We start from the raw sequence: 22,657 nt of genomic DNA, 5'->3' as shown, positions 1-22,657 counted from the left end.
AGAGTTTTCGGTGGTTTTGTGTGGGGAAGAAGAGCTTCGCCGCCTTCCGCCTGCCTGCATCATCCACCGAGCAAGTCTTCTTGCAAAGTGAGTCATTCTGATTCATTCTTTCGGAACTACTAACTTGCAAAGTTGCTAAAGCTATCAAAGGCGCTGTAGCGCTGCATTATGCCGCCGAACAGCAAGAAAAAGAAGAAGCCCGCCGCGAACCCTGCCCGCGGCTTCGCAACAGTCTCCGTCCCCTCCAAAGTAAAACCCGCGGAGTCGTCAGAGCCAGCCTCGACAGTCGATTCCAAGTCGGCGTCGGAGAGCGATCGCCCAACGCCTGCTGAGGCGCATCAGCCTGCTCCGAGTTCAAACGACGGCCCGTCTCTACAAAATTACACCTCGGAGCAACTAGAACAGCACCTGGAGGATGCCGAACTACAGATACTGGTTGAGAAACATGCGGCAAAGTGCAAGAGTGATGCCATCCGCCAAGCTGGAAAGTTGGAGACTGAGCGGAGGGTTCTTCGCCAGCAGGCGGTTCCTGTGAATCTTCTCGAGTGGCTCCCTTCCGACGTCGTGGGTTCTATACTTGGTCTCGCCGAGGCGGAGGAACAAGGACTGAGCCCCCAAGCGGTGAGGGATAGGCGAGCAATCCCTGAGGATGAGCTGTGCACGAAACTCTGGGTTTTGAAGGATACTCTTTTGAAACTGGGGTTCCCTGAGAACAGGGTTGAAGAAGCATTGAAGCACGTTTTGGCGTACTTTGCTGGCAACTTTGCCATTACTAACCGAGACATTGTGTGCAATCTGGATGAATCCCTCGAGTGGCTTGCAATGCATTGCAACCCCGAAGAACTTCCATCGTATACTCAGATAAACGGCCAGCGTAAAGACGTGGACAAGAACGTTTCTTGGATTTCTGGTAACCCTAGGTGTCGGCATCGCGTGAAGCGAAAACGCTAACTTGAATCAGATCGAGAGTCTTCAGGACAATCCACTCCTAAAAGTACTGCAGGCAACAAATTACTCAAGACCAAGCCGGTATTCAAAGAAGCGATTCCTCAACCTGACCCGTACGATTCCGATAGCTCTCTTGATCCGGACACATTGGTTCCGAAGTATTTGGACCTGCAAACCCGACTCTACAATTTACGACCTGAGATCTATGATAAACCCAAGAAAGGCAAGAAGGGCCAGTCTGCCGGCGCAAACGTGGAAGATCCTCAAGCCCTGAAACTCCAGCGCAAGATCTCGAGTATAGAAAACGATGTACTCTTTGATCGCAAAGAGGCAGAGTACCTCTGGAGAGAAAAACTAGATGACCTCAGGAAGGAGGCTGCTATATTTCGACAGGCCGAAGCCGACACAGAAAAAGAGCAGACTGACCAAAAGGAACTAGAACCCGAACCAGAGGCTGCGCCAATTCTCGAGGATGGTGAGGCCGGTGACCTTCTAGGAGACATGTTCCAGACCGAAGAAGAACCGACCCTAGAGCTGGGTGTAATCACAGAAGAGCTGAACAAGGCTTCCATCGCGATCCAGGACTTTGGCAAGTGGACGGGTCTCAGCCCTCGCCGTGTCTTAGAAGAGGCGTGCAAGGCACGGTATGCTACACTTGCTTTCCAAATACCCTATTTAATAACAACCGTAACTCACATTAAATATTACCAGAGACTCTGGGTGCAAAGTCACTTACAAGGACATCTCATCATCATCTCATTCGAATCGAATGGCGCTTGAGGTGAGGTGGCCAAAACCACAGGAGATGCCGTCTCCATTTTCCCAAGAAGCAGTCACCCACAAGTCTAGCTCATATGCTACCTTCGTCTCTATGGATAAAATAGCCACGCCCACTTCACAGCAGGCCGAGGCATACGTATCCACCTTTGCTCTTTTTATCCTCTTTCCCCAGAATTCAAAAGAAGGAAAGGCCTATATGCGTCTTCCCGCTGCGTGGAGAGATCTTTGGACAGAATTCGCGAATGCGAAGAAGGTGCAAGAGGACGAAGCCGACAAACAGGTCGTAAAAGACCTGAGGAAGCTGATACAGGAGAACCATGGCGCCTTCGAAGACGATATTGTACTTTCTGATAACTTCCGCAAAAGAAATGGAACACCAAGGACTCGGTCGCCGGTAAAGGCGGGCACAAAAGAGGTACCAGGGACCAATGATCAGTTGCCCCGAATCTGGATGGAGAAGTCATCCACTCCTTCCTTCCAACACATGGTTCAAGGTCGAATGAATCTCCCGATTTGGGAGTTCAAAGACGAAATCCTCGGCATGCTTGATACTCACCGGGCTCTCATCATCTGCAGTGAAACCGGAAGTGGTAAAAGTACTCAGATACCCTCATTTATCCTGGAGCACGAGATGCAGTCAGGACGTCCATGCAAAATTTACGTCACCGAACCACGACGTATCTCCGCCATTTCGCTCGCGCGCAGAGTAAGCGAGGAATTGGGGGAAAGTAAAAACGACATTGGAACCTCTCGCTCTTTACTCGGTTTTGCTGTCAGGCTAGAGAGTAAAGTCAGTCAGTCGACAAGGCTGGTATTCGCGTATGTCGCACCCTCTATATTGGAATAGTTGAACTGATAGAAATAGGACGACGGGAGTTGTGGTACGGATGTTGGAACGCCCGGACGACTTCCAAGACATTACTCACGTTGTATTGGATGAGGTACACGAGCGTTCAATTGACAGTGACTTCCTCCTCATTGTCCTCCGGCGATTAATGCAGAGACGACCAGATCTAAAGCTGATTCTCATGTCTGCCACCCTTGAGTCCAACCGCTTCGCAAAATATCTCGGCGGTGTCCCCGTATTGAATATCCCTGGCCGGACATTCCCCGTGGAAACCAAGTTCCTAGAGGATGCAGTCGAGCTAACACAGTATCGACTATCCGAGAACGAGCCAAACGTTGCCGATGATGAAGATGAAGACGAGGTGGAAGCAAGCCAGGGAGAAACTACTGGAATGGCAGCGACGCTGGAAAGATATTCCAAACAAACACGAGAAGCGGTTCTAAATTTCGACGAATATCGACTCGACTACCAGCTAATCAAGAGACTGCTGATGAAGCTCGCAACGAGCCCAGAAATGGAGTACTACAGCAAAGCCATCCTAGTGTTTCTTCCAGGTATGGCGGAAATCCGTCGGTTGAATGATGAGCTTTTATCAGACCCGGTATTTCAACGTAGATGGATTATACACGCTCTTCACTCGTCAATTGCCAGCGAAGATCAAGAGAAGGCGTTCGTGGTGCCGCCTGAGGGCATGCGGAAGATAGTTATTGCCACCAATATTGCAGAGACTGGTATCACAATCCCTGATATCACGGCTGTCATTGATGCGGGCAAGGAGAAGACTATGCGGTGCGTAGCTTATCTAGGACAGACATTGATATGACGCTAACTAGAGCAGGTTTGACGAGCGACGTCAACTATCCCGACTAGTGGAGGCGTTCATCTCGCGAGCCAACGCAAAACAGCGACGCGGTCGAGCTGGTCGTGTGCAAAAGGGCATTTGTTTCCATATGTTCACGAAACACCGACATGACAAACTAGTATGTTCTCAACTCCGACTCTACGCCACAAGGAAAAAACTGCTAACTGTCTGTTCAGCTGGCCGAGCAACAAACCCCGGAGATGCTCCGACTTTCTCTCCAAGACTTGGTATTGCGAGTGAAGATCTGCAAGCTCGGGGAGGTTGAACCAACTCTGCTAGAAGCAGTTGACCCGCCATCCTCAAAGAACATTCGGCGGGCGATCGACGCTTTGAAAGAGGTGAAGGCTCTGACGTCCACGGAAAACCTTACCCCGCTAGGACTGCAGCTCGCCAAGCTCCCGTTGGATGTGTTTTTGGGTAAACTCATCGTCCATGGTGCGTTCTTCAAGTGTCTAGATGCGACGATCAGTATAGCTGCTATTCTGTCATGCAAGTCGCCATTCGTGAACACAATGGGCTCGAACACCCAAAAGGATGCAGTCAGGCTTTCATTCCGACGAGGTAAATCTCTCCGAAGCTGTCAGGCAAGAAGAAAAGGGAATATTAACAACGCTGAACAGGTGACTCGGATTTACTAACTGTATACAACGCATATTGCGCTTGGAAACGCACACGAGGCACGCCCGGGTCAAATGAATATGCATTCTGCCGGAAGAACTTCCTCTCGCCTCAGACGCTACTAAATATCGAAGACGTCAAACTCCAGCTCATGGTCTCCATCGCCGATGCAGGCCTAATCAACCTCGACGCAAATCAGAAATCGTCCCTCAACCGGTCCGTACCCACCCCGCCTCCTTCCAACTCCAATTCTAAAATTACCTATCCACTCCTTCTTGATCAAGAAAAGAAAGACAGAAAGAGATACAGTACACTAACAAGGAAATAGAGCCCGCTCCACCCGCCAACGCCACTTCTTCACCACCCCACCCACCCATGACACAAACAGCACAAACGACACCCTGATCCAATCTGTCATCGCATGGAGCTTCTACCCCAAGCTCCTAACCCGCGAGGGCAAAGGATGGCGTAACATCGCGAATAATCAAGCCGTCACGCTACACCCGACATCTGTCAACAAGGGCTCGGATCCGAGTGTCGTCAAGTACCTGAGCTACTACCATATCATGCAAGGCCGGAACCGCAATTATAATGCGTTTGAGACGAGCGTTGTGGAGGACTGGGCTGTGGCGGTGCTTTGTGGAGAGAATGATTTTAAGGTAAGTGCTGCTTTATTTAATATGTTATTATCCTATTTACCCGGGCTATTTTACCTGCTCGGTCCTCCGGGATGTGTATGTTCTGACGATTGATAGATGTATGCTGGTGTCCTCTCGATCGACACCAACCGGATCCGGTTCTCGATCAGAGATTGGAAGTCCATGCTTGCGATTAAGGTGCTCTCGACCCGGGTGAGAGAGATCTTAGCTGCTTTGTTCCGGGATCCGCAGCAACCGTTATCATACAAGCAGAAGCAGTGGATGGAGATATGGCAGGGGATATTCCAGAATAGAGATGCGAGGTAGTAGATAGCCAGCAGCTTTGAGTAAAATAGAGTAGACCCAGACAAAAAGAGTTACATTTAAATATTCGAAAACTTGTTATGTAGATCTAGTTCGGCCAAGACGATCAATTGACATGGGAAAAAAATCTAAACATTCTACCTAAATCAGACAACCAACGACCTGAATCCTGCCAAAAATATGAATAAGTTAAGAGATGATCATCCCCAAACATCCTCCTGCCACTTATTCCTCCTTTTTATACCCCTAACCCACTCCTCAGTCTCCTTCTCGCTCCATCCCCTCTCACTCCCAAGGAAAGCCGTAACCCTCTTCTCAACCTCCCTCGCCATCCCGGCCCGTCCACAGATATAAAGATTCCCCCTCTGCTCAACCAGAATCTCACAAACATCACTCTTCTGTTCAACAACGCAATCCTGGACATACTTCCTCTCGGAGCCCGGATCACGCGAGAACGCCGTAATGATTTTTAACTGGCTCCCGAATGCAGCCTGCATCTCTTCAAGCTCAGCCTTGTAGATGAAGTCTTCATCTGGGCGGCGACAGCCGAAGAAGAGGAGCATGTTGCCGACGTCGCGGCCGATTTTAAGGAGCTGGCGCCGCTCGTGTAGGAAGGCGCGGAAGGGGGCTAGGCCTGTGCCTGCGGCGACTAGGATTAGGGGCGCTGTTTGTAGGCGCGGGAGCTTGAATGTTGAGCGGCGCAGGTTGGCGAGGATTTTTCTTCGTGGTCCGCTGCTGTTGCTGCCGCTGGCTTCATTGGCGTCTGTGAGTGGGAGGAGGGTGTTTGTGTACGTTGGGGGAATGGTGTTTTGGTTTGTCTGTGGAGTGTCGGCGAGGGAGAGGAGGTATGTTGATGTGAGGCCTGGTATTGAGACAGCGGTGTTCTCGGCTAGTGGGGTGGAGAGGACGAGGACGGTGAGTGAGATTTTACGTGGGGAGACAACGCTACTACTGGAGATGGAGTAGTAGCGGGGTTGTAGTGATGGGAGGGTTTCGAGGATGTATGAGACGGGGAGATCGGCCCATTGCTGGTTGCCGGATGAGGCGGCGAGTACTCGCGCAAGTGTGAGATGGGTTCGTCTTGTGAAGTTGGCGTACGCCTCCTTGTCGTTTGCTAGGGTTGTAAGGAAGGACTTTGCCTCTTCTGTTGGGGCGAAGGGGGCAAGCGTGGAAAGGATGTCTCGTGGGATCTGGGCGGTGATTTCGAGGTAGTGACGGAGGAGGACGAGAAGGGTTGTTGGAGAGGGCACCTTCTTCGCAGTGTCCTCTTCTGCGCCCTCGATACCGGAGATGGAGATAGGTGTGTCTGCCTCACTGGTACGGCCCAGCATCTGAAGAAGCAGGTCGACCTCTTCGTCTGGGTTCGACGGCCAAACAGCGAGGTGGTCTCCAGTCTTGTAGACCACGTCGGGGGTGGACGAGATATCCAAATCGAGATGCAGGCAGTGTCTATCTGAGGTAGGCTCGAACAGCTGTCTAATCTCCGTGATGGGAATAGCAACAGGGCTCGGCGAGTGACGAGGCTCGCCGCGGTGAAGAGCAGATGCCTCGATGGTTTCATCAGGCTTGATGGTAAGGGTAGGTTGGTAAACGAGCTCAGACTGCGTGAAACCCAAAGACTCACGGAAGAAAGCAAAAACAGACTCCTTCCATGAGATAAAGTCTTCCTGCGTTCCCCCGTTGGCATCATTCGCTTTCGACACAGGGAGAAGTGCATTGGCACCGTGCTCATCAAGAACCTCAACGACACGGTCAATAATCCGGTTGTAGAACTTGTAGTTGGAGTTCCCCAGGCCAAAAGCAAAGTACCTCAACCCCGAAAATAGTTTCTGCTTCTTCTCCTCATTCCGGTCATTGCTGTTGAGCCAATCCCAGAACTCAATTGTGTTATCTGCCGGGTCACCCTCGCCATACGTCGAGAGGATGAAGATGGCCAGCTTCGAGGACGGGATCTCAGTAATCGACGCAGGGTCGTAGTCGCTGAGATCGGCTGTGAGGGTGCTCTGCCCAAACCTCAGGGTAATCTCCCGGGCGAGTCTGTGGGCAAAGGACTCGGCTGTTCCGGACTGCGAGCCCCAGAAGACGACAATGGGCGAGTTTGTCTCCTCAAGTCGACGAGCAATGTTTCTCGTCTGTTGCTCGGCCTTTGCACCCGCGCCGTTGGCATATTTGAGCTGTGGTCTCTCATATAGAAGATGTTTGTACGGGTCAGGTCTGTCCCAAATAATGCCACGAGATAAGAACGTAGCCCCCACGAGAGAAAGAAAGGTGAGAGCGACGTAGTCGGCTGTGTTAGGTTGGGTCTGGAGGGTGACTAGGGAGGCCATTTTGGCTGGCGAAGCTGTGCGTTTGATCGACCAGAGGTTATGGAAGAGGCATACATACTTATACCCGCTGGCCGGCGTTTGTTTTTTCTATTCTGGAGAAATCTCCATAGAGAGTCTCTCAGATGAGGCGGAGGGGCATTGGAGATGGGGAATATTTCCCGTTCTGAACGCGGGGGGACTGTGAGTGAGGAAATTTAGCCCGCTCGCCTCCATGACTCGACTACAGCGCAGACCGTCACCATCTGGGGCCCAGCATCTCCCCCGCAATTTCAGGTGAACAGTTTCACAGGGATCTGTGACGTCGGCCCGTTGCATCTCCACGGTGTAGGAACAAAGTACCACCTGTATCCCACGCTGGTGGCAATAAGCCGCTAAATTACGGGCAACTACCGTCTATGCTTCCTAAGGGGGAAAGCACAAAATCGAAGTTACAGTTGTATGACAGATAGAAGTGCATTATATGAGTGCATCTCACACTAATGAGAGCGTGGAGGAATGTGTTGTTATCATTCATGATGCTACCATTCCCAAGTCTCTATACGGAAAGGCAACCACGCAACCCGACAAACCTTACGAAAGTACTACATACGAATATAGCCAAACTTCAGGAACACCTCACTCTAGTTAATTTTGCATAGTTAAAGTATACTTTCACTCAACTAATCCCGCTAAAGGCGCAGACAATCCAAAATGCTAATCCCATCATTTCCTCATCTCAAAACATCACAATCAAGAAAAAAGGATAAATAACAAGAAGTAAAAAAGAAAGAAACAAAGAAGTCTAATCTAATGGAGACTGTTTTAAGCATCAACCTCAAGCTCCCTCCGCCAGACCTTAACAGGCATACCACCCAAGATCAAATTCATCGTCTCCTCCCTCTGCAGCTCCCAGTCTTTATCCGGCAGCGCAAACTCATACCTCCGCACGAGCGTCGCAAGAATAACTGTTTGCTCCAGGTACGAGATGTTCCGACCAATGCACGATCGAGCGCCTGCGCTGAATGCAACAAAGTATGGCCCCAGCGCCTTTCCTTCCTCGCCGAGCCACCGCTCAGGCTTGTACAGGTGTGCCTGTGGGAAAGCTCTCTCATCTCTGTGCGCGACGTACGCAGACATACTGACGGATGTGTTTCCGGGGACCCACTGGCCGAGGATTTCCAATCCCTCAGGTGGTGTTTCGCGAGGGAGGCCGTGGGAGGTTGGGGGGAAGATCCGGAGGGACTCGTCGAGACAGGCGCGGAGGTAGGGCAGGTGTTTTACTTTATCGTAGGAGGCGACGACCTCGTCCTCGGAGTCGTAGACTGAGTCGATTTCCTCGCGGAGTTTCTCGAGCGTCTGCGGGTTTTTCAACAGCTGGTACATAACGTTTGTGATTGCGATGGCGGTTGTTACGGAGCCCGCGTTCATCATGATGTTGATTTCGGCGGAGACCTCGCCCCATTCCAGTTCGTGCGGTTTGCCGGCTTTGTCGTCCATCAGCGCGGAGAAGAAGTCGTCGAGCTTTTCGCCGGCTTCGTAGCGCCGGCGCCGCTGCATGGCGTGGTGCCAGACGATGTCTTCCCATGTGTCGCCAGACTTTTGCATCTTGGCAAAGTAGGGGATAATGTTCACCCACTTGTTGATGATGGGGTACCATCCGTAGTTCCAGATGATGAGAGATTGCTTTCTTGCGTTTGGGTAGAGAGCTTCGCGGAGGGATGTTCTGTATGTTGTGCCGTCCTTGCGTTCGGCTGTGCACATGTCGTTGCCCTGGTCTAGGAAGCTGAGTTTCTCGCTGAGACCGATATCCACGATGGCGTCGAGACTGAAGAAGTTCGTCCACGCCCGGAAGTCGACGGTGAGGTCGGCGGGGTCGGGCTTCTCCTGACCAGCAGGAAGAGGGGCGGTACAGATGCTGTCAAAGTGCTTGACCAGGCGGGCGATCTTGTCGCTAACCTTGTGCTCCCATGTCTCGAGGTTCTTCAGTGCATACGCAGATGACAGGACCTTGCGCTTGCGAGAGTGGTCAGGCCGGTCGATCACATCCGCCAGATGGTAATGTGAACCGGCGGAGACGATGTAGGACGGGTCCTTGATACAGCGGGTGTTGTGGCCATAGATGTCCTTGATCGCGCGGACATCCCCGTAGGAGAGAGTGTTGGGGCCAGTGCGAAGGACAGGGTGTGTTTGGTGCAGTTCCTGGAGTTCCCTCGAGCGGAACTTGCGAGAGGCCATCAACATGAAGGGAATCGCCGACATGCCGGAGAACAAGGACATGTTAGGGTACCGGCGGAGACCTATCATTGTCAGCAACAGTCGCTCATCATCAACAGATCAAATAGAGGGGCATGCATACCCTTGGGGTCCCGAAAGTACTCAAAGACAGGCCATATCACAAAGTAGACCAGGACCAGGAGGCCGGTAAGAGCAGCGTAGGTGACTGTAATCATCTTTGCTCACGTACTTACTCTTCAGTCTGAATGAGTCTGAGATGGGAATATTCCTGGTCGCAAGATGGTGACCTCGTCGACCCCTCTTATACCCTCCAACACCTCGCTGTCGCGCGGGCTAAATTACCCCCAGAAGAACGCGGGGGTAATTCCCCTTTCCGGCGCGGTTGAAACAGCCCTCCAAGTTTCCCCGGTTATTGATCGGAACCCAGATTCAGTCCGTGCCACGGCCGCGGAGGCTTCCCCAGCGTCCCCACGCGTTTCTTCAGTTCCAAGGGTCAGCTGCTATTCTTGCCTTATCTTTGATTGATCAATGCCGATCGGATGCGGAGTTGCTTACTGGTTGCGCTTGGAGAGCACAGTTTCTGCCCCGTCCCTACTGATGCATGCAACCATACACAGCACAGCACGTCACTCAAACTTGAGCCCTGTCCAGTCACGTACTGTCAAGTTCAGAAAAAAAGTCATTCAAATCCTACAGGGGTTATATCAATGCAAGCCAGGTAAAGTAATATCGATAGCTCGTCAAGGAAATTCGTTTCATCATGGTCATAAATATAGCCGGTCGCAAACAATCATAGGCCGTGCTTGCCTTCAAAGAGGCAGCCAAAAAGCAGAGAGGCGACTTCAGAACGCTGCACCAGAAACAACCCCAGAATACATATCCTTTTGCAAGTCATTCACGCAACTTTATGGCCACGAAATCTTCCCCATGATAAATCTCAACCATGCCGAGACCGGCGGGCCACCCTTGTCCAGGCGCCCCAGTCATGTCTAACATCCGTCCGGCGCGCGAGTAAACAGAGTAAATCGAGGTACCAGGCCTGACGCACGTAGAATTGTGACAACCTGCCACCCAGAACAGTGCGAGCGTGTTCTATTAAGAAAAAAAAAAAAAGAAAAGAAACAGAAAAGAAAAACGTTATGAAACCATAATGCACCCCGAGAAGAGATTCAACCCTAATTCAACAATCCTTTTTGTCTTGCTCCTTTCCCAGAAATGTCTTTTTTTGTTCTTTTGTTTGTTTTCGTCGGCATGATTTAACGGCGACCAGCCATGAGGCTGCCGCCAGCTTTCATGGGCTGGAGCCCGAGAGGAACACCACCCACCGGGCCACCAACGGTGGCTTCCGTCAAGGTCTTGCGACGCTTGCTATCATAGTCACCACGGCTGTCCGGCCGAACAATGCGGTCGTCATCATCCTCACGCATACGCTTATTGGATCCCAATGAGCCATTCAACCCAGTCGAGTAGCCAGAGTTGGACGCCACGGAGTAATTGTCAGATGTGGTTCCGTTTGTGGCGGACGTTCCTCGCGTGTCGCTAACAATGTTGTACAAGCTGCTAGCAGCGGCTGGTCGCGGAGGCGTGCTGTATCCTGGGGCCCACTGAGGAGCGGCACCACTGGTACGGGGAGTCATGCGCCCAGAGCCGTTTTGCTGGGGAGAGCCAGTCATGTCTGGTGTAAGCTGGGAATGATCGCCAGGAAGGCCGCCGACAGAAGGGTTGGTGGTATAGTACGAGCCGCGACTGGTGTTGTAGCCATTGTCATGCTGGACATACTCCGGTTCTTGTTCGGCTTCTGACGATCCGCCACCAACATGCCCACTGCTGTGTGCGTAGCGTTCCGACTTCACATCGGAGTCGGGCTCAGGATGACTTATAGACCCACGTTGAGAAGACGGCGGCGCCATATCACCTTTCATGTACGAACTCGGCATTGAGTGGCCATAGGGCGCCATCGGCTGCGGCGGTAAAGGTTGTTGAGGAGCGTAGTGAGGGTGCGCGGATGGGGCTGCCGAGTAGTAAGGTTTGGAGTCATAGCCGGACTGTGGTTGGTATGATTGCATTCCCTGCATATTGTTTCCTGGTGGTGTCGTAGCTGGTGTTGTTGGCATTGATCGTGCATTGGTCAAGCTGGTGTCGATAGACAATGGCTGAGAGTTAGGAACACCCGAGTTCATCCCCTGGCCCCACTCGTAGGAGTTACCCTGGCTGGTAATTCCCATTAGGCTTGAAGCACTCGCAGGTGGAGTAGGGAATGTATGAGCGCGGTCAATGCTGGGCCGGCCTCCGGGTTGCGAGCCCATCGGATGAGGCTGAGCCATGTGAGCGGAAACGGGTGTTTGCAGGGAATGATGGTGGTGTAGACTGGGGGGTTGGGGAGCTTGAGGGGTGCGAGCAGGCTGAGGACCATCGAGTCGTCGCTGTTGCGACTCCTGCACTACCATGTTCGTTCGGGTCTGGTTGGTAGGGTGGTACAACAGGCTGCCAATGTTGTGAACAAACAAGGGGTATAGTAGATCTGTGATCTTCTCCTTGTTCGCAAATTCCAAAGCGCGCTCGAATGGAATCCTACTTTGGTTAGCGGTTGAGGCAGAAAGTAAAGCTATCAGATAAACTAACCAAACACCCTTCAAGTGCATGGGCCCAATCTTCACCACATTCCGGACCTTTTCGCTCTTAAGAATACCATCTCTACGGCCTCGAGTCATGCCCGCAACGTTGAGCAACTTGGTGCCGTTAATCATGTGGTTATCTGCAAATTTTAGTACAGGTCTGTAAATCAAAAAGGGGGGGGAGCATTAAGATGGCCTTACCTTCTCGTCGAGCAACACACACGCCCTTAGCTTCTACCTGGTAGCATAGACTACCTTCATCTTCCCACAGTGTAGCCGTAACCCTAGGCTTGGCTCCGGGGGGTGCCATCTGGCCAGTTGGATCATACACATACCCTTGCATCGGTGCCCCGGTGTTGTTTCCATATCCGGGGGCAGACACAGGATGGTTGGTCACTAGAAATATCAGTACCAATTTTTATTTTTTATCTTATTTTTTGTGAAGATGGAATTCATCAAACTTACCAGGTAGAGGCAGTAATTGAGCGGGAACCTGGCTACTCATTGAGGTTGTCGGAGGCGGGGGCGCGGACTGAGAAGATGCCACACCATTAGGGTAGGGATACTGTGGGTAAGAGCTGGCCGGCCCATATGTTGAAGTGGGCTGTAGCACAGGAGGTTGCTGCGGGTACTGGTAATGGGTCATTCCTCCAGCAGGCGCAGGGTGAGAGGCATATGGCTGTCCCGACGACAGATGTGAATGCACATCCATGTACGGTTGGGTTTGGCTCATGCTAGCCATCTGAGGTTGATTGGGATAGTAGCTCTCACTGACGGAGTTCTGAGGGATGCTATATTCTTGAGAGGCGGCGGAGTCCAAAGAAAGTCGGGCCTGGCCACCAGCCGGTAGATCTGCGGACGATGACGGCGGGCTCCTAGCTTCGTACACAGGCGCAGACCCTGAGAGGCTGGTTCTGGCGCTGCTCTGGTTAGAGGGAGCCGGCGCGTCGTCGTAGCTAGTCCGATAGGACTGGCCCGAGATCGGCGGCTGTGAGGCCGTCGGTAAGCTTAGAGCCGGAAGTCTGTCGCCAGACAACAAGGGTCGCTCTGCGGCGTGGTGGTTATACCAAGGGATATCAACAGGACCTCTGGTGTGGACCTGGGAAATCGACGGCAGCTCCAGTTTTTCGGTTTGCGAATAACGGGCCTAGGAAATGGAAAGAGATTCGGGGCGGTTGAACGTTGGACTCGTAAGCGTCCCAACGTTATAATAAGTCTTTTGGGTTGTGTTTTGTGTTTTCAGAATATCATGAGATATGAAAGAGATGTCGAGAAGACAGAGAGCTTGCAGCAAATATGCAAAGGATGTCGTTCAGAAGTGCAAAGTGCAATAATGAAAGAGCAAATAAAAATAAAAAATAAAAGGCTCCAAATGGCAATGCGAAAATGCAAGGAAGAGCAATCGTGGCAAGCTTCGTGAAACGTCGTAACCGTAAACAGCGCTTTAGATTGCAGGCAAACGGGTCGAGAAATAGGCTGCAGTTGATAGTGGGAAATCTACATCCGAAGAATCAAGGAGCCAGACCACGGCAGAGCTCAAGAGGCAAAGACCAAGGGGTTCGGGACGTCAACAGCGGAAGCGCGGAATCATGGGTCTCGTTTCAAGTCGTAAGAACGGAGCGGGGAAGAGGCGACGCGAGGAGTATCCAAGCGTTAATAAAGAAGCTGTTTTAAGTCCGCACAGAAACCAAAGCGAGCAGCAGAAGTGGCAAAGGGAGACAAATGATAAGTATGCGTGCTGCAGCGAATTTTAAATCAGGCTCGTACAGGAGTCGTAACAGGTCGTAGCAAAGTCGTCGAGAGTGGCAAGGGAACGGCTCCAGTGGAAGCGCGGGAGGGTCTAGAAAGCGAGCAAAGCAAGCGTGAGTCGAGGGATCATTACTCGTAGCACATGGACGAAGCGAAGCACAAAACGAAGAATGAAGAGAATCGATGTAGACGAGAAAGAGACGGCACAGCGCGAGTATGTATAAAAGGCGACAAACGAAAGGGATAGATGGCGGCGGACCAAGGAGAAGAGCAGGAGGAGGTCGGTGGGGAAGGGAAAAAATAGAAGTCCGAGGGAAAAGCAAAGGGCGAGAAGGGCAGGGGAGAGTGATCGGAGACGAGAGGGGGTGGGAAGAGCAAGTCTCGAAAGAGAAAAAATAAAAAATCAAATCAAATCAAAAAAGCACCAAATCTCAGACAATAATTGTTCGGAGGGCGATCATGACCGAGAGAGAGCAAGCAGGCGGTAAAGGGCAAAGGCAGCAGAGTAGGAGCGTGAAGATTGAATGATTGCAGAGCTGCAGCTGCGGCAGAAGCAGATCATACAGAAAGGTGGAGAGAGGAGGCTGGGGGAGCACAGCAAACGCAGTCCAAGCTTAGGCTGGTCTCTGCAGCTGGGAGTGAACCCGCGGAGGGGGGCAAGAAACAGAAGGCTGAAGCTCAACCAGCCGCTAACTCTGGGGATGGATGGCCTGCAATACTGTTCAAGGCTTGAAGAAGGGATTGAGGGCTTGAAGGAAGGCCTTGAAGCAGAAAGTGGAGGAGGGTGATGGTGGGAGGAGGGGATCAAGAGTCAAGACTCGTCCCGTTCGGCTGCCGCGTTTTAGCGGGAGGCTGGCCGTTGCCCGCTTGGTGGATAACCAAGATGGCGGACTGAAAGGCAGATGCAGAGCAAGAGCAGAATGCTAGAAAGGAGGTGTTCCAGAACAGAACCCCTTTGCAGACAACAAGAAAGGACGTACCGGTGCGCACGTGTGAAAGCGCTTGAAGCACTGAAGCTCGAGTTCAGACAGAGACCTGCTGCGCGGAAATGTAGGAGACGCTGCAAGGCAATTGCTTGCCAGAGACGCTGCTCTTAAGATCGGGCGAGGCGAAGGAGAAAAAGAAAGAAGAGATCGAAGCGCTCTGGTATAACAGCACTGTCAGTCGAGCTCGTCTTAAGAGGGTAAAAAGGAATCAAATAGTCGTTAATCAAACCCAGGTGTCAGCAATAATTCAACCCCCAGGGATAAATACTCAGAGAGCAGCGGTAACTAAAAATTGCAAATGCGAATAAATGACAATCAAGTGGAGCCGCGAGGAGCGAGTGGGATTGACAACCGTGCACTGTTAGTGCCAGACTTCCTGATCTTTCCTGACTGCTCAGACGGGAAAGAGCTGTCGGCTTGGCTCTGTCAGTGTCTGGCTGTCTGGCGACTGTTCTCGCGCTGTGTTTGAGAATGAGAACCCCTACTGCTGTGTCAAGCTCAGACACGACGAGCTGTTCTCGCAACCGCCACCAAGCAAGGATCTCACCAGCCGCCGATCCAGCTCCGGGTTCGAAGTCTGGCTCAAACAACGAATACTACGAATACTCCGGCTATTACTACCACGGAACCCAGACAGCGCGATTCCATGGATGCCTCACGGCTGCTAATAATAATACCATCAACTAAAGGCTAAAGCAAGACTGGCGGCGGACAAGAACTGTTAGGACCGATCGAGCTGTAAGTCATTCGATCGTCCTCGGAGCTGGGATGATGCTAGCTAGTACGTAGTAGTGGATCATCGGTCAGTTAATGATTATTATCCATACAGTCAGTCAGTCACAGACTCACAACTCATAGTACTAAATTTACTTCGTCGAGAGTCCTCGCAATTATCGACAGCCCAGTCCGATCAAGATGAGTTCCACGGTCCGCTGGCTCCACGATGAACCCGGGGCCCACTGAACCTCGGAATGGGCTACCACGGACCAAGTACTATAGCTAATAAAGTATATCGTGAATTAAGTAATAAACAAGGGTTCTAACTAACTACGAGGAGGGTTTCTGGAAAGGTCAACCCAAAACATCAGGGTCAAATGGCGGTGACTTGCGGACGCGAAACAGAAAAAAGCAAAAAAGGGGGAAAAGAGGTGAGGGAGTGAGGAGTGACAAGGAAAGAATATTACAAGAATATTGGAAATCGAATAATAGCAATCAGGAATAGTCCTGTAATAATACACATCAATTAAGCGGCAATGGACGAAGGATTTCCTTCCTCAGACGATTCGGTGCTTTTTCCATCGAAAACTCCGAAAATCACGCACGCACGCTCTCTCTTTCTCTCTCTTTCTCAACGCTGAAGAAGTCAGCAGTTAGTTAGTTGAATGTGTCTCTCTTCAGCAAGACAGTCAGTACTCCATGTTCTCGGCATCCCCGATTTCTGCTGCCCAGGCGTTCGAATGCCCATCGTTGCGCCCTCAGAATTGGAAAAAGAACCAATGCAAGCACGCGAGAATCAACCAAGGAGGTTACACGGGCCAGAAGCAAGCCAGTCGAGTGGCAGGGATTCGCGCAGCCAGCAGAGAAAATCAGTGGCCCAGAGTGCACCACGAAACCAGGTGGCGGCGATCTCCCAAGGCTCTGACATTCTTCTCCCTCTGCTCCCCAGCCAGCTGTCACGACTCACTTGTTCTCCCTCTCTGTCGCGCCTTTTTTTTTTTCTTTTTGTTCGAGTCTGGTAGGGAGATCGAACCTGTCGTGACAAGACGGTGGCTGATGAGTCCGAAGGAACGAAATTATGGCGGTTGAACAATAATATTAATCAATTAATTGCTGAATGCTGTTGAGTTCTCCCTTGGTGAGCCCTTCTTTTCGAGAGATCCTTCCAACCTCTCGTCTCGGAATTGTGGTACTACTACGTACTGGACTGTACTGGTCCTTGTTTATCTCCAGCTACAATCGGACCTGTCATCGCCAACCACAGAGTCGGTCAAGAGCCAGCCAGCCATCACTTTGTAAATTGCAAGCAAGCAAGTCCTTCGCAAGCAACCATCAAACTCTTCTCGAGAGCGTGAACGGCGGTTTCGTCACATCAATAGTCCGAAGTCCTCAGAAGTCGCCCCCATCAAGCTTAATTCTCCGCCAATCTAGCCAGTGGCAGGCAGGCAGGTTCTGGGCACCCCCGCCCACGCATCGCCTGCATCACTATTGGCTTGCTGCGTTTCACGAGACCTGCGTGTGTACAGCTGTCGAACATCTCAGAGCTTTGGTCGTGGATGTCAGAGGACCAGAGGAGCAGCTAGGCCGAAGGCACGATTAGCTGTACGTGGTCTATATGTACAGCCGTATTACTTGCGTACATACATAGTACATATATGTACATGAGAGACATGCTAGTTCGACGACTAGACTGCGGACTAGTACATGACTAAACGTAGTCTATCTGGCAGATGGCTGCGAACGATGCGTTAACTCTGACTACTATTAAAATTAGTTTTGGTTCATGGTGATATTAAGGACTGGCCTCCTCGCTTAAGCCCGCCCGAGATAGAATTTGAAGGCGGGATGGCTATTAATAATTTTAAAAATAGTCGAGTTGGATGAAGCCCTGGAGGAAAGAAGGTTGAGGATATGTACATCATTTTGTCGCGCTTCTTGCCCGGTGTTAGTCGCAGGCTAACGGTGCTGGCCTCTGGGGCTAGTCTCGCAGTGCCCGTCCCCAGTGGCTCCCTGGTCTGTGTTATTTTCAGTTAATCAAGTGACTGTATTTTACGTCCGACACCCAGATGCCAGAGTGCTCCCCCTCAATATCATCTTCTCACTCGGGGGCAAACGAATAACGAAGACAAGAATGTTGAGGCAGGCCTCACCGCTGTTTCGCACTGATACCTCTTATCTCATCGGCTGTATGAATTGTCAGTTGCTCAAAGCTGTCCAGAGGTGATAGGTCCGGAACCTTCTGCTGCATCCTACCCCTTGCGTTTCCTCGCCCTAGTCAGTCTGTGCAGGTTGGGCTATCCACGACTCCAACAATCGGACCCCACCATCCTCCCCACTCTGCCTGTCTCTTCCGGCCCTTTCCCCCATCATTCTCTTGTCTCTCTGGAGTCGGTGACTGCCATCGAGTGTCGGTAAGTGAGAGACTTGCGTCAATTCGATGGCCATGCCTGTCTGGAATGTTTGCTTCGTAAACTTGCTTTTTTTTTTAATCCCAGTCTCTTTGTCGGGCGTGTCTTGGGAACAAATGCCCTGTCTGACGTCTCGCCTCTGTTGGAGTCTGGATGGATGTTTGATCATGGAGGGTCCGAGCATTCGCAGAAGTAATACCGTGCTCCGCTACGTTATGCTCTGCCGGTCCGTCTGCCCTGCTGCCCTGTCCTGTCCTGTCCTGCTATGCTATGCTATGCTAGTGTCCGATTATCTTGACTCTCGTGTCCTGACACCCGGCCGCCCACCTTGATGAACTCCTGTCAGCACCCATGAGTCCAAGCAAACTATGACATACAGTAGTCCAGCCGGTGTCAGGACTTGTCTGTCGGCGTGCCTGTCTGCCTGCCTGCCTGCCGTTATGCACGCTTGACCCTTCCTGCACAGGCTGAAGAATCGACAAAGCCATCCATGCCAACGACGGCTGCAAATCAACCTGGGGTTTCCTTCGTCATGCAACATACTTAGAACCAACTCCGTACTTCCTTCCCACTCTAAGCCAGACCACCAGCCTCCAAGGCAGCTTAAGCACACTGCACGGAGCGGGCCGCCTATTACCTACGTAAGTCTCTTCCTCCTCCCCCTCCTCCCCTCCTCCGCTCTCCACTCGAAAACCCGGATGGAGAACTACCTCGCCGGCTGTGGATTGGAGGACACGGCCCTTTGTCCTCGGTTTTCAATACCGGCTTGCGAGATAATTACAATTATTTTTGCGTCAAACCTGAAAGGAGCGGCATACTCCTTGTCATAATAATGGCAATGACAAGGATCAGAGCTGACGGCGCTACCGACGGCCCGACGCCCGCAGCCGTCGTACATACAGCAGATCTTGCGGGGCTACTCGCCGTCTGCTCATCTGCTGTGAGTAAAACTAAAGTGGCATGGAGCAGACTCATCATGGCAAGTGCTGCTGTCGAGCGCAATTAATTCCACTAATTGTCACCATCAATTATCAAATGGCCACGGAAACCCCACCAGGAAAGTCGCCTCCGGATCGGAAGGAAGAGCCTAGCAAGTCGGGCTAACCCCGAAGCAGTCGATGCAGGTGACCGGCCAGCGACGGACCTCAGTCCACGAACAAAGCCGAAAAAGCAATTGTGCCCTTAGCGCTTGGGCGATAATGATAAGGATACCCACGGGTGACGGAACGGAGGTCGGAAGGGGAATGGTCGAGGAACTGGATCTGGCATGGGCAGAAGCACTAAGCAGGGAAGCCGTCGGCGGTCGAGCCTGAGGCCTGTCGGCGTTGAAAACTTGAAAATTGCAAAACACAGCCTGGCTGGACAGTAGTGGACGGTGATCTTCCTTGCGACCCTTGGCCCTTCGCTTGAGAGTTGGTTAGCCGCTGGCCTTTCTCCCAAGAGAGACCAGTCGACGACGGAGCTGGTTAGCAGAGAGGGGATTGACAGCGCATCCCGGACGAGAGCGACTTCATTGGCCGTGTGCTGGACATCGCGAGACAGGCGGGTTGGCCCTGGAGTGATTCCAGTTCGCACCGTGGATTCGTGGTGGGGCTGAAGAGGCCCTTTATCCGCGATGTTCGGGCTGCAGTGAGGCGCGAGTCAGTGCCTTTCCGAAGTGACGAGTCTGAGCCTGAGTGGTTTTGTCACTTTGTCGCCCTGTGCCGCAGTATCTGTTGTCGGGACTCCTCACTCTCTGGTGTTCTTACTGAATCCAGAAAAAGGAACCAAAAAAAAAAAAAAAAAAAGCCTCGTTTTCATATTCAGTGTCAAATGACATCCCCGGCAATTACCCGCGAGATCTGGATCATGGAATGTTCCTCCTTACTCGTACTCTGCCTTTTTTCCCAAACTTGAGTCTTGACGGCACCGTGAAGATGCGCAAGAGACGGCTGTACCTGCAGCCCTGACGCAGAGCCTTAGTCCCTACAGCGCCTCTATACTCTCCTCGTCCACGCATACATACACCGCACATAAGCAAATCGAGATTCGAACCTACTAGCCGCCTGGGCTGGCGGACCCGTACAGTAGTCTCGGAGTGAAGATTCTTATTCTTATTACGGAGTCCTTTTACATGAAACATGAAACTCGGGGATGATCTCGATCATGGATGCGCTCTGTGCTTGCCGCCTGGAGTTAGTGGGCTCAAACCAGGCAATTGCGAACTGCCCTGTCAGCCTGTCTGAGATTGGGAAAAGAAAGGAATATTTTCCATGTCTTCCCCTGCGTTGTACCCTAGTCTGTGTGACACGACTCCGTACTTTCTCCGCCGGTGAGGGTATTCCAGAGAAGGTTGTTGTGCAACACACCAATTTCCTTTTTTTCCCTCTTTCTTTTTCCAGTTTCTTTTTTTTTTCCCTCCCTTCTTTCCTTCATTTTCTCTTCTCGTTATGTCGTGATCCCGGTTATTACGATAATCGTGGTCTCCCGAATCAAGGCCGCGACACTCGACGGTCTGTGACGGGCGAGTGCGATCTCGCCCGATGGATTCAGTAAGCGCCAGCTCATCAGCCACGCAGCCAATGGCCGGAGTGGACAGCATGATGGCTGTCAAAATCTTTTCCCGAAATCCTGATCCTCTCCTGGATGGTCTCAGATACCACCTCTCTAGTCGTTTGAAGCTTACGAAACGAGCAGGAGCCGAAGGTGGTATATCTGCAAGCAGTAAATAACCTCACATTGCGTCCAAGATAGAATTTGCCCGTGCACGATCCTGATCTCCGTCCCCCTCGTCTTACCGAGTTACCGTGCATTGCAAATGCAATGCTGCTGCATAGTAGCTTGTCTCCAGAGTTCAGAGTTCATCCACTCCATCGAACTTCAGGGCTGAGAAAGTCGAGTTTCAGTCTTCTACCTGTTTCCTGTTCTGTCTGCTTCTCTGTTCCACCTGGGCACGGATCCTAGTGTTAATGTTGTCCTCTTCCCCATTTTGTGAAGAGAAGAAAAAGTCTCCGTACTGCATTGTCGGAGATTACCCTCGTAATTTGTGTAACGGTGCGACTGCGCTGAGCTGTTTGTCATTGTCATTATCATTATTGTCCAATCTGGGCATGACGGGGGAGGGGGCGAGAAACCGATACGGATGGAGGGATGGATGTTTGCCTGGTCTCCAGTCATTGTCAGTTATCACATCCAAGCGGAGACTGATGAAGTGGAAGCACACAGCTGAGACTCCCTCAGTCCGTCTTCGCCATCTTCTCCGTCTTCGTCCGCCTTCGGGAGGATAATGAATCCCTTCGAATCCCATCCAATCCCATCCACTACGCCAACTCCTCGCCAGGCCAAGTCAGTTGGAGGGTGCACGGACAGTCCGTCTGGATCGAACCGGCCTGACTCTTCGAGCGCAGTCGCCCAGCTCCTCCTCTCTCGACTCTGTGAATGACTGTCCTCGGCGAATGAGGGAGGCCCAGACTCTTGCCTGGACGATCCATCGACTGGCCGGGAGAGCAACCACGTAGACGAGCTAGCCAAGCTGTTTGTCTCCACTCCCTCAATCACGATCACACAGGACCGTCAATAATAACCATGATGACAGTTATCGCCTTGCCAGACAGAGAACAACAATCAAATCAAGAATAATGATTGAGAAAGAGAAATCAAACTCAACCAAGTCAGCTGCTCTCTCACACTCTCCCCCCCCTCTTCAGATCATTCAATGGCCTGGCCTGGCCTGGTCCCCGGTGTTTCCCTTGTAAATTCGCAGCCAGACCTGATTGACTGCTGACTTCTCTCGGTGAAAATGTGTTGGCGCTGTCTCGGCCTATCATCCCCCTCTCAGTCTTCCCCCCTCCTCTTTTCCACCATGTCAATCATCTCTCTTTTCTTTCTTCCTACCCTCTTTTTTTTGCCTTTTCTTGTCCCTCGTCTCCGTCTCGTGTCCTTGAAAATTACCGTACAAGTTTCACCCTTTAACCCTACTAAGTTAAGTCACTGCTTCACCAATGAGCTAAGCAAGTCCAGTCCAGCCCAGCCCAGTCGTAGTTAGTGAGTGAGTTAGTCGACCGTAGTCGGGGATGACGACATGGCATAGTGGGCTGTGGGCTGTGGACTGTGGACTGGATTGTGATCGGAATGATTTCGCCTGCTGGGGCCGCCGCCGCCGCCGTCCGGGTGCAGTGGTTTCAGCTGCAGCGAGCCGTGCTGCATATGCATGGGGATCTTTCTAATTCTGCCCCCAGGCTAAACTCTGAGCTTCTGAATCTGGTTTTTCTTTTTCTTTTTCTTTTTTTTTTGGTTCCGGGCCTGCGCTATCTATCTGCTTGCCGCTTGGGGTTGTGCTAGTGTTGTTCTTGGTGTTAGTAGTTGAGGACTTGGAGGGTGTGAATAGGGCTGGCCTCGAGGCTGGTTTGGGCTTTTACTGTGGATTTTAGATGTTTACTGGGGAGTTTGATTGTTGGTTACTTGTTTGATAAATATACTTCGGTAGTTATGTGCTGCTTCTTGGTTTTATTGTGCAGGTTTGATGTTCCTACGAGTTGTGTTGATATATATATACCCGTATACCCATATATTGATATATAGTATATAGTAGATTTACCAATTATGCACATTATATATTTAATTCAAACAATTATCATCGTAGCGA

At 51.5% G+C, this 22,657-nt stretch overlaps 6 protein-coding genes across 6 annotated transcripts; 2 read left to right on the top strand and 4 right to left on the bottom strand.

The window, feature by feature from the left end:
• Positions 1-168: 168 nt before the first annotated feature.
• APUU_10851A (putative ATP dependent RNA helicase) lies at positions 169-5,020 on the top strand (the record flags this gene model as incomplete). The annotated part of the gene is made up of 9 exons (XM_041705385.1): positions 169-910; positions 962-1,592; positions 1,660-2,547; positions 2,594-3,364; positions 3,414-3,555; positions 3,614-3,998; positions 4,058-4,271; positions 4,384-4,714; positions 4,811-5,020. 9 exons carry the CDS (start codon positions 169-171, stop codon positions 5,018-5,020), a joined length of 4,314 nt encoding a protein of 1,437 aa, XP_041550217.1.
• Positions 5,021-5,217: 197 nt separating this feature from the next.
• Positions 5,218-7,344, bottom strand: APUU_10850S (NADPH cytochrome P450 oxidoreductase family protein; the record flags this gene model as incomplete). The annotated part of the gene is made up of 1 exon (XM_041705374.1): positions 5,218-7,344. One exon carries the CDS (start codon positions 7,342-7,344, stop codon positions 5,218-5,220), a length of 2,127 nt encoding a protein of 708 aa, XP_041550216.1.
• Positions 7,345-8,145: 801 nt separating this feature from the next.
• APUU_10849S (cytochrome P450) lies at positions 8,146-9,773 on the bottom strand (the record flags this gene model as incomplete). The annotated part of the gene is made up of 2 exons (XM_041705362.1): positions 8,146-9,620; positions 9,680-9,773. The coding sequence occupies 2 exons, from the start codon at positions 9,771-9,773 to the stop codon at positions 8,146-8,148; spliced, it is 1,569 nt and encodes a 522-aa protein (XP_041550215.1).
• A 1,041-nt stretch (positions 9,774-10,814) lies between these two features.
• On the bottom strand, positions 10,815-12,915 carry APUU_10848S (KilA-N domain-containing protein; the record flags this gene model as incomplete). Its single annotated transcript, XM_041705351.1, has 4 exons — positions 10,815-12,129; positions 12,181-12,313; positions 12,375-12,569; positions 12,639-12,915. 4 exons carry the CDS (start codon positions 12,913-12,915, stop codon positions 10,815-10,817), a joined length of 1,920 nt encoding a protein of 639 aa, XP_041550214.1.
• A 3,375-nt stretch (positions 12,916-16,290) lies between these two features.
• On the top strand, positions 16,291-16,647 carry APUU_10847A (uncharacterized protein; the record flags this gene model as incomplete). Its single annotated transcript, XM_041705340.1, has 1 exon — positions 16,291-16,647. The coding sequence occupies one exon, from the start codon at positions 16,291-16,293 to the stop codon at positions 16,645-16,647; it is 357 nt and encodes a 118-aa protein (XP_041550213.1).
• Positions 16,648-20,245: 3,598 nt separating this feature from the next.
• APUU_10846S (uncharacterized protein) lies at positions 20,246-20,614 on the bottom strand (the record flags this gene model as incomplete). Its single annotated transcript, XM_041705329.1, has 1 exon — positions 20,246-20,614. The coding sequence occupies one exon, from the start codon at positions 20,612-20,614 to the stop codon at positions 20,246-20,248; it is 369 nt and encodes a 122-aa protein (XP_041550212.1).
• Between the last annotated feature and the right edge of the window lie 2,043 nt (positions 20,615-22,657).

Source organism: Aspergillus puulaauensis, chromosome 1 (genome assembly GCF_016861865.1).
Source record: "Aspergillus puulaauensis MK2 DNA, chromosome 1, nearly complete sequence".
Taxonomy (NCBI): domain Eukaryota; kingdom Fungi; phylum Ascomycota; class Eurotiomycetes; order Eurotiales; family Aspergillaceae; genus Aspergillus; species Aspergillus puulaauensis.
Note: the sequence above shows the minus strand (reverse complement) of the source record. Positions and strands in the feature narration are given on the sequence as shown.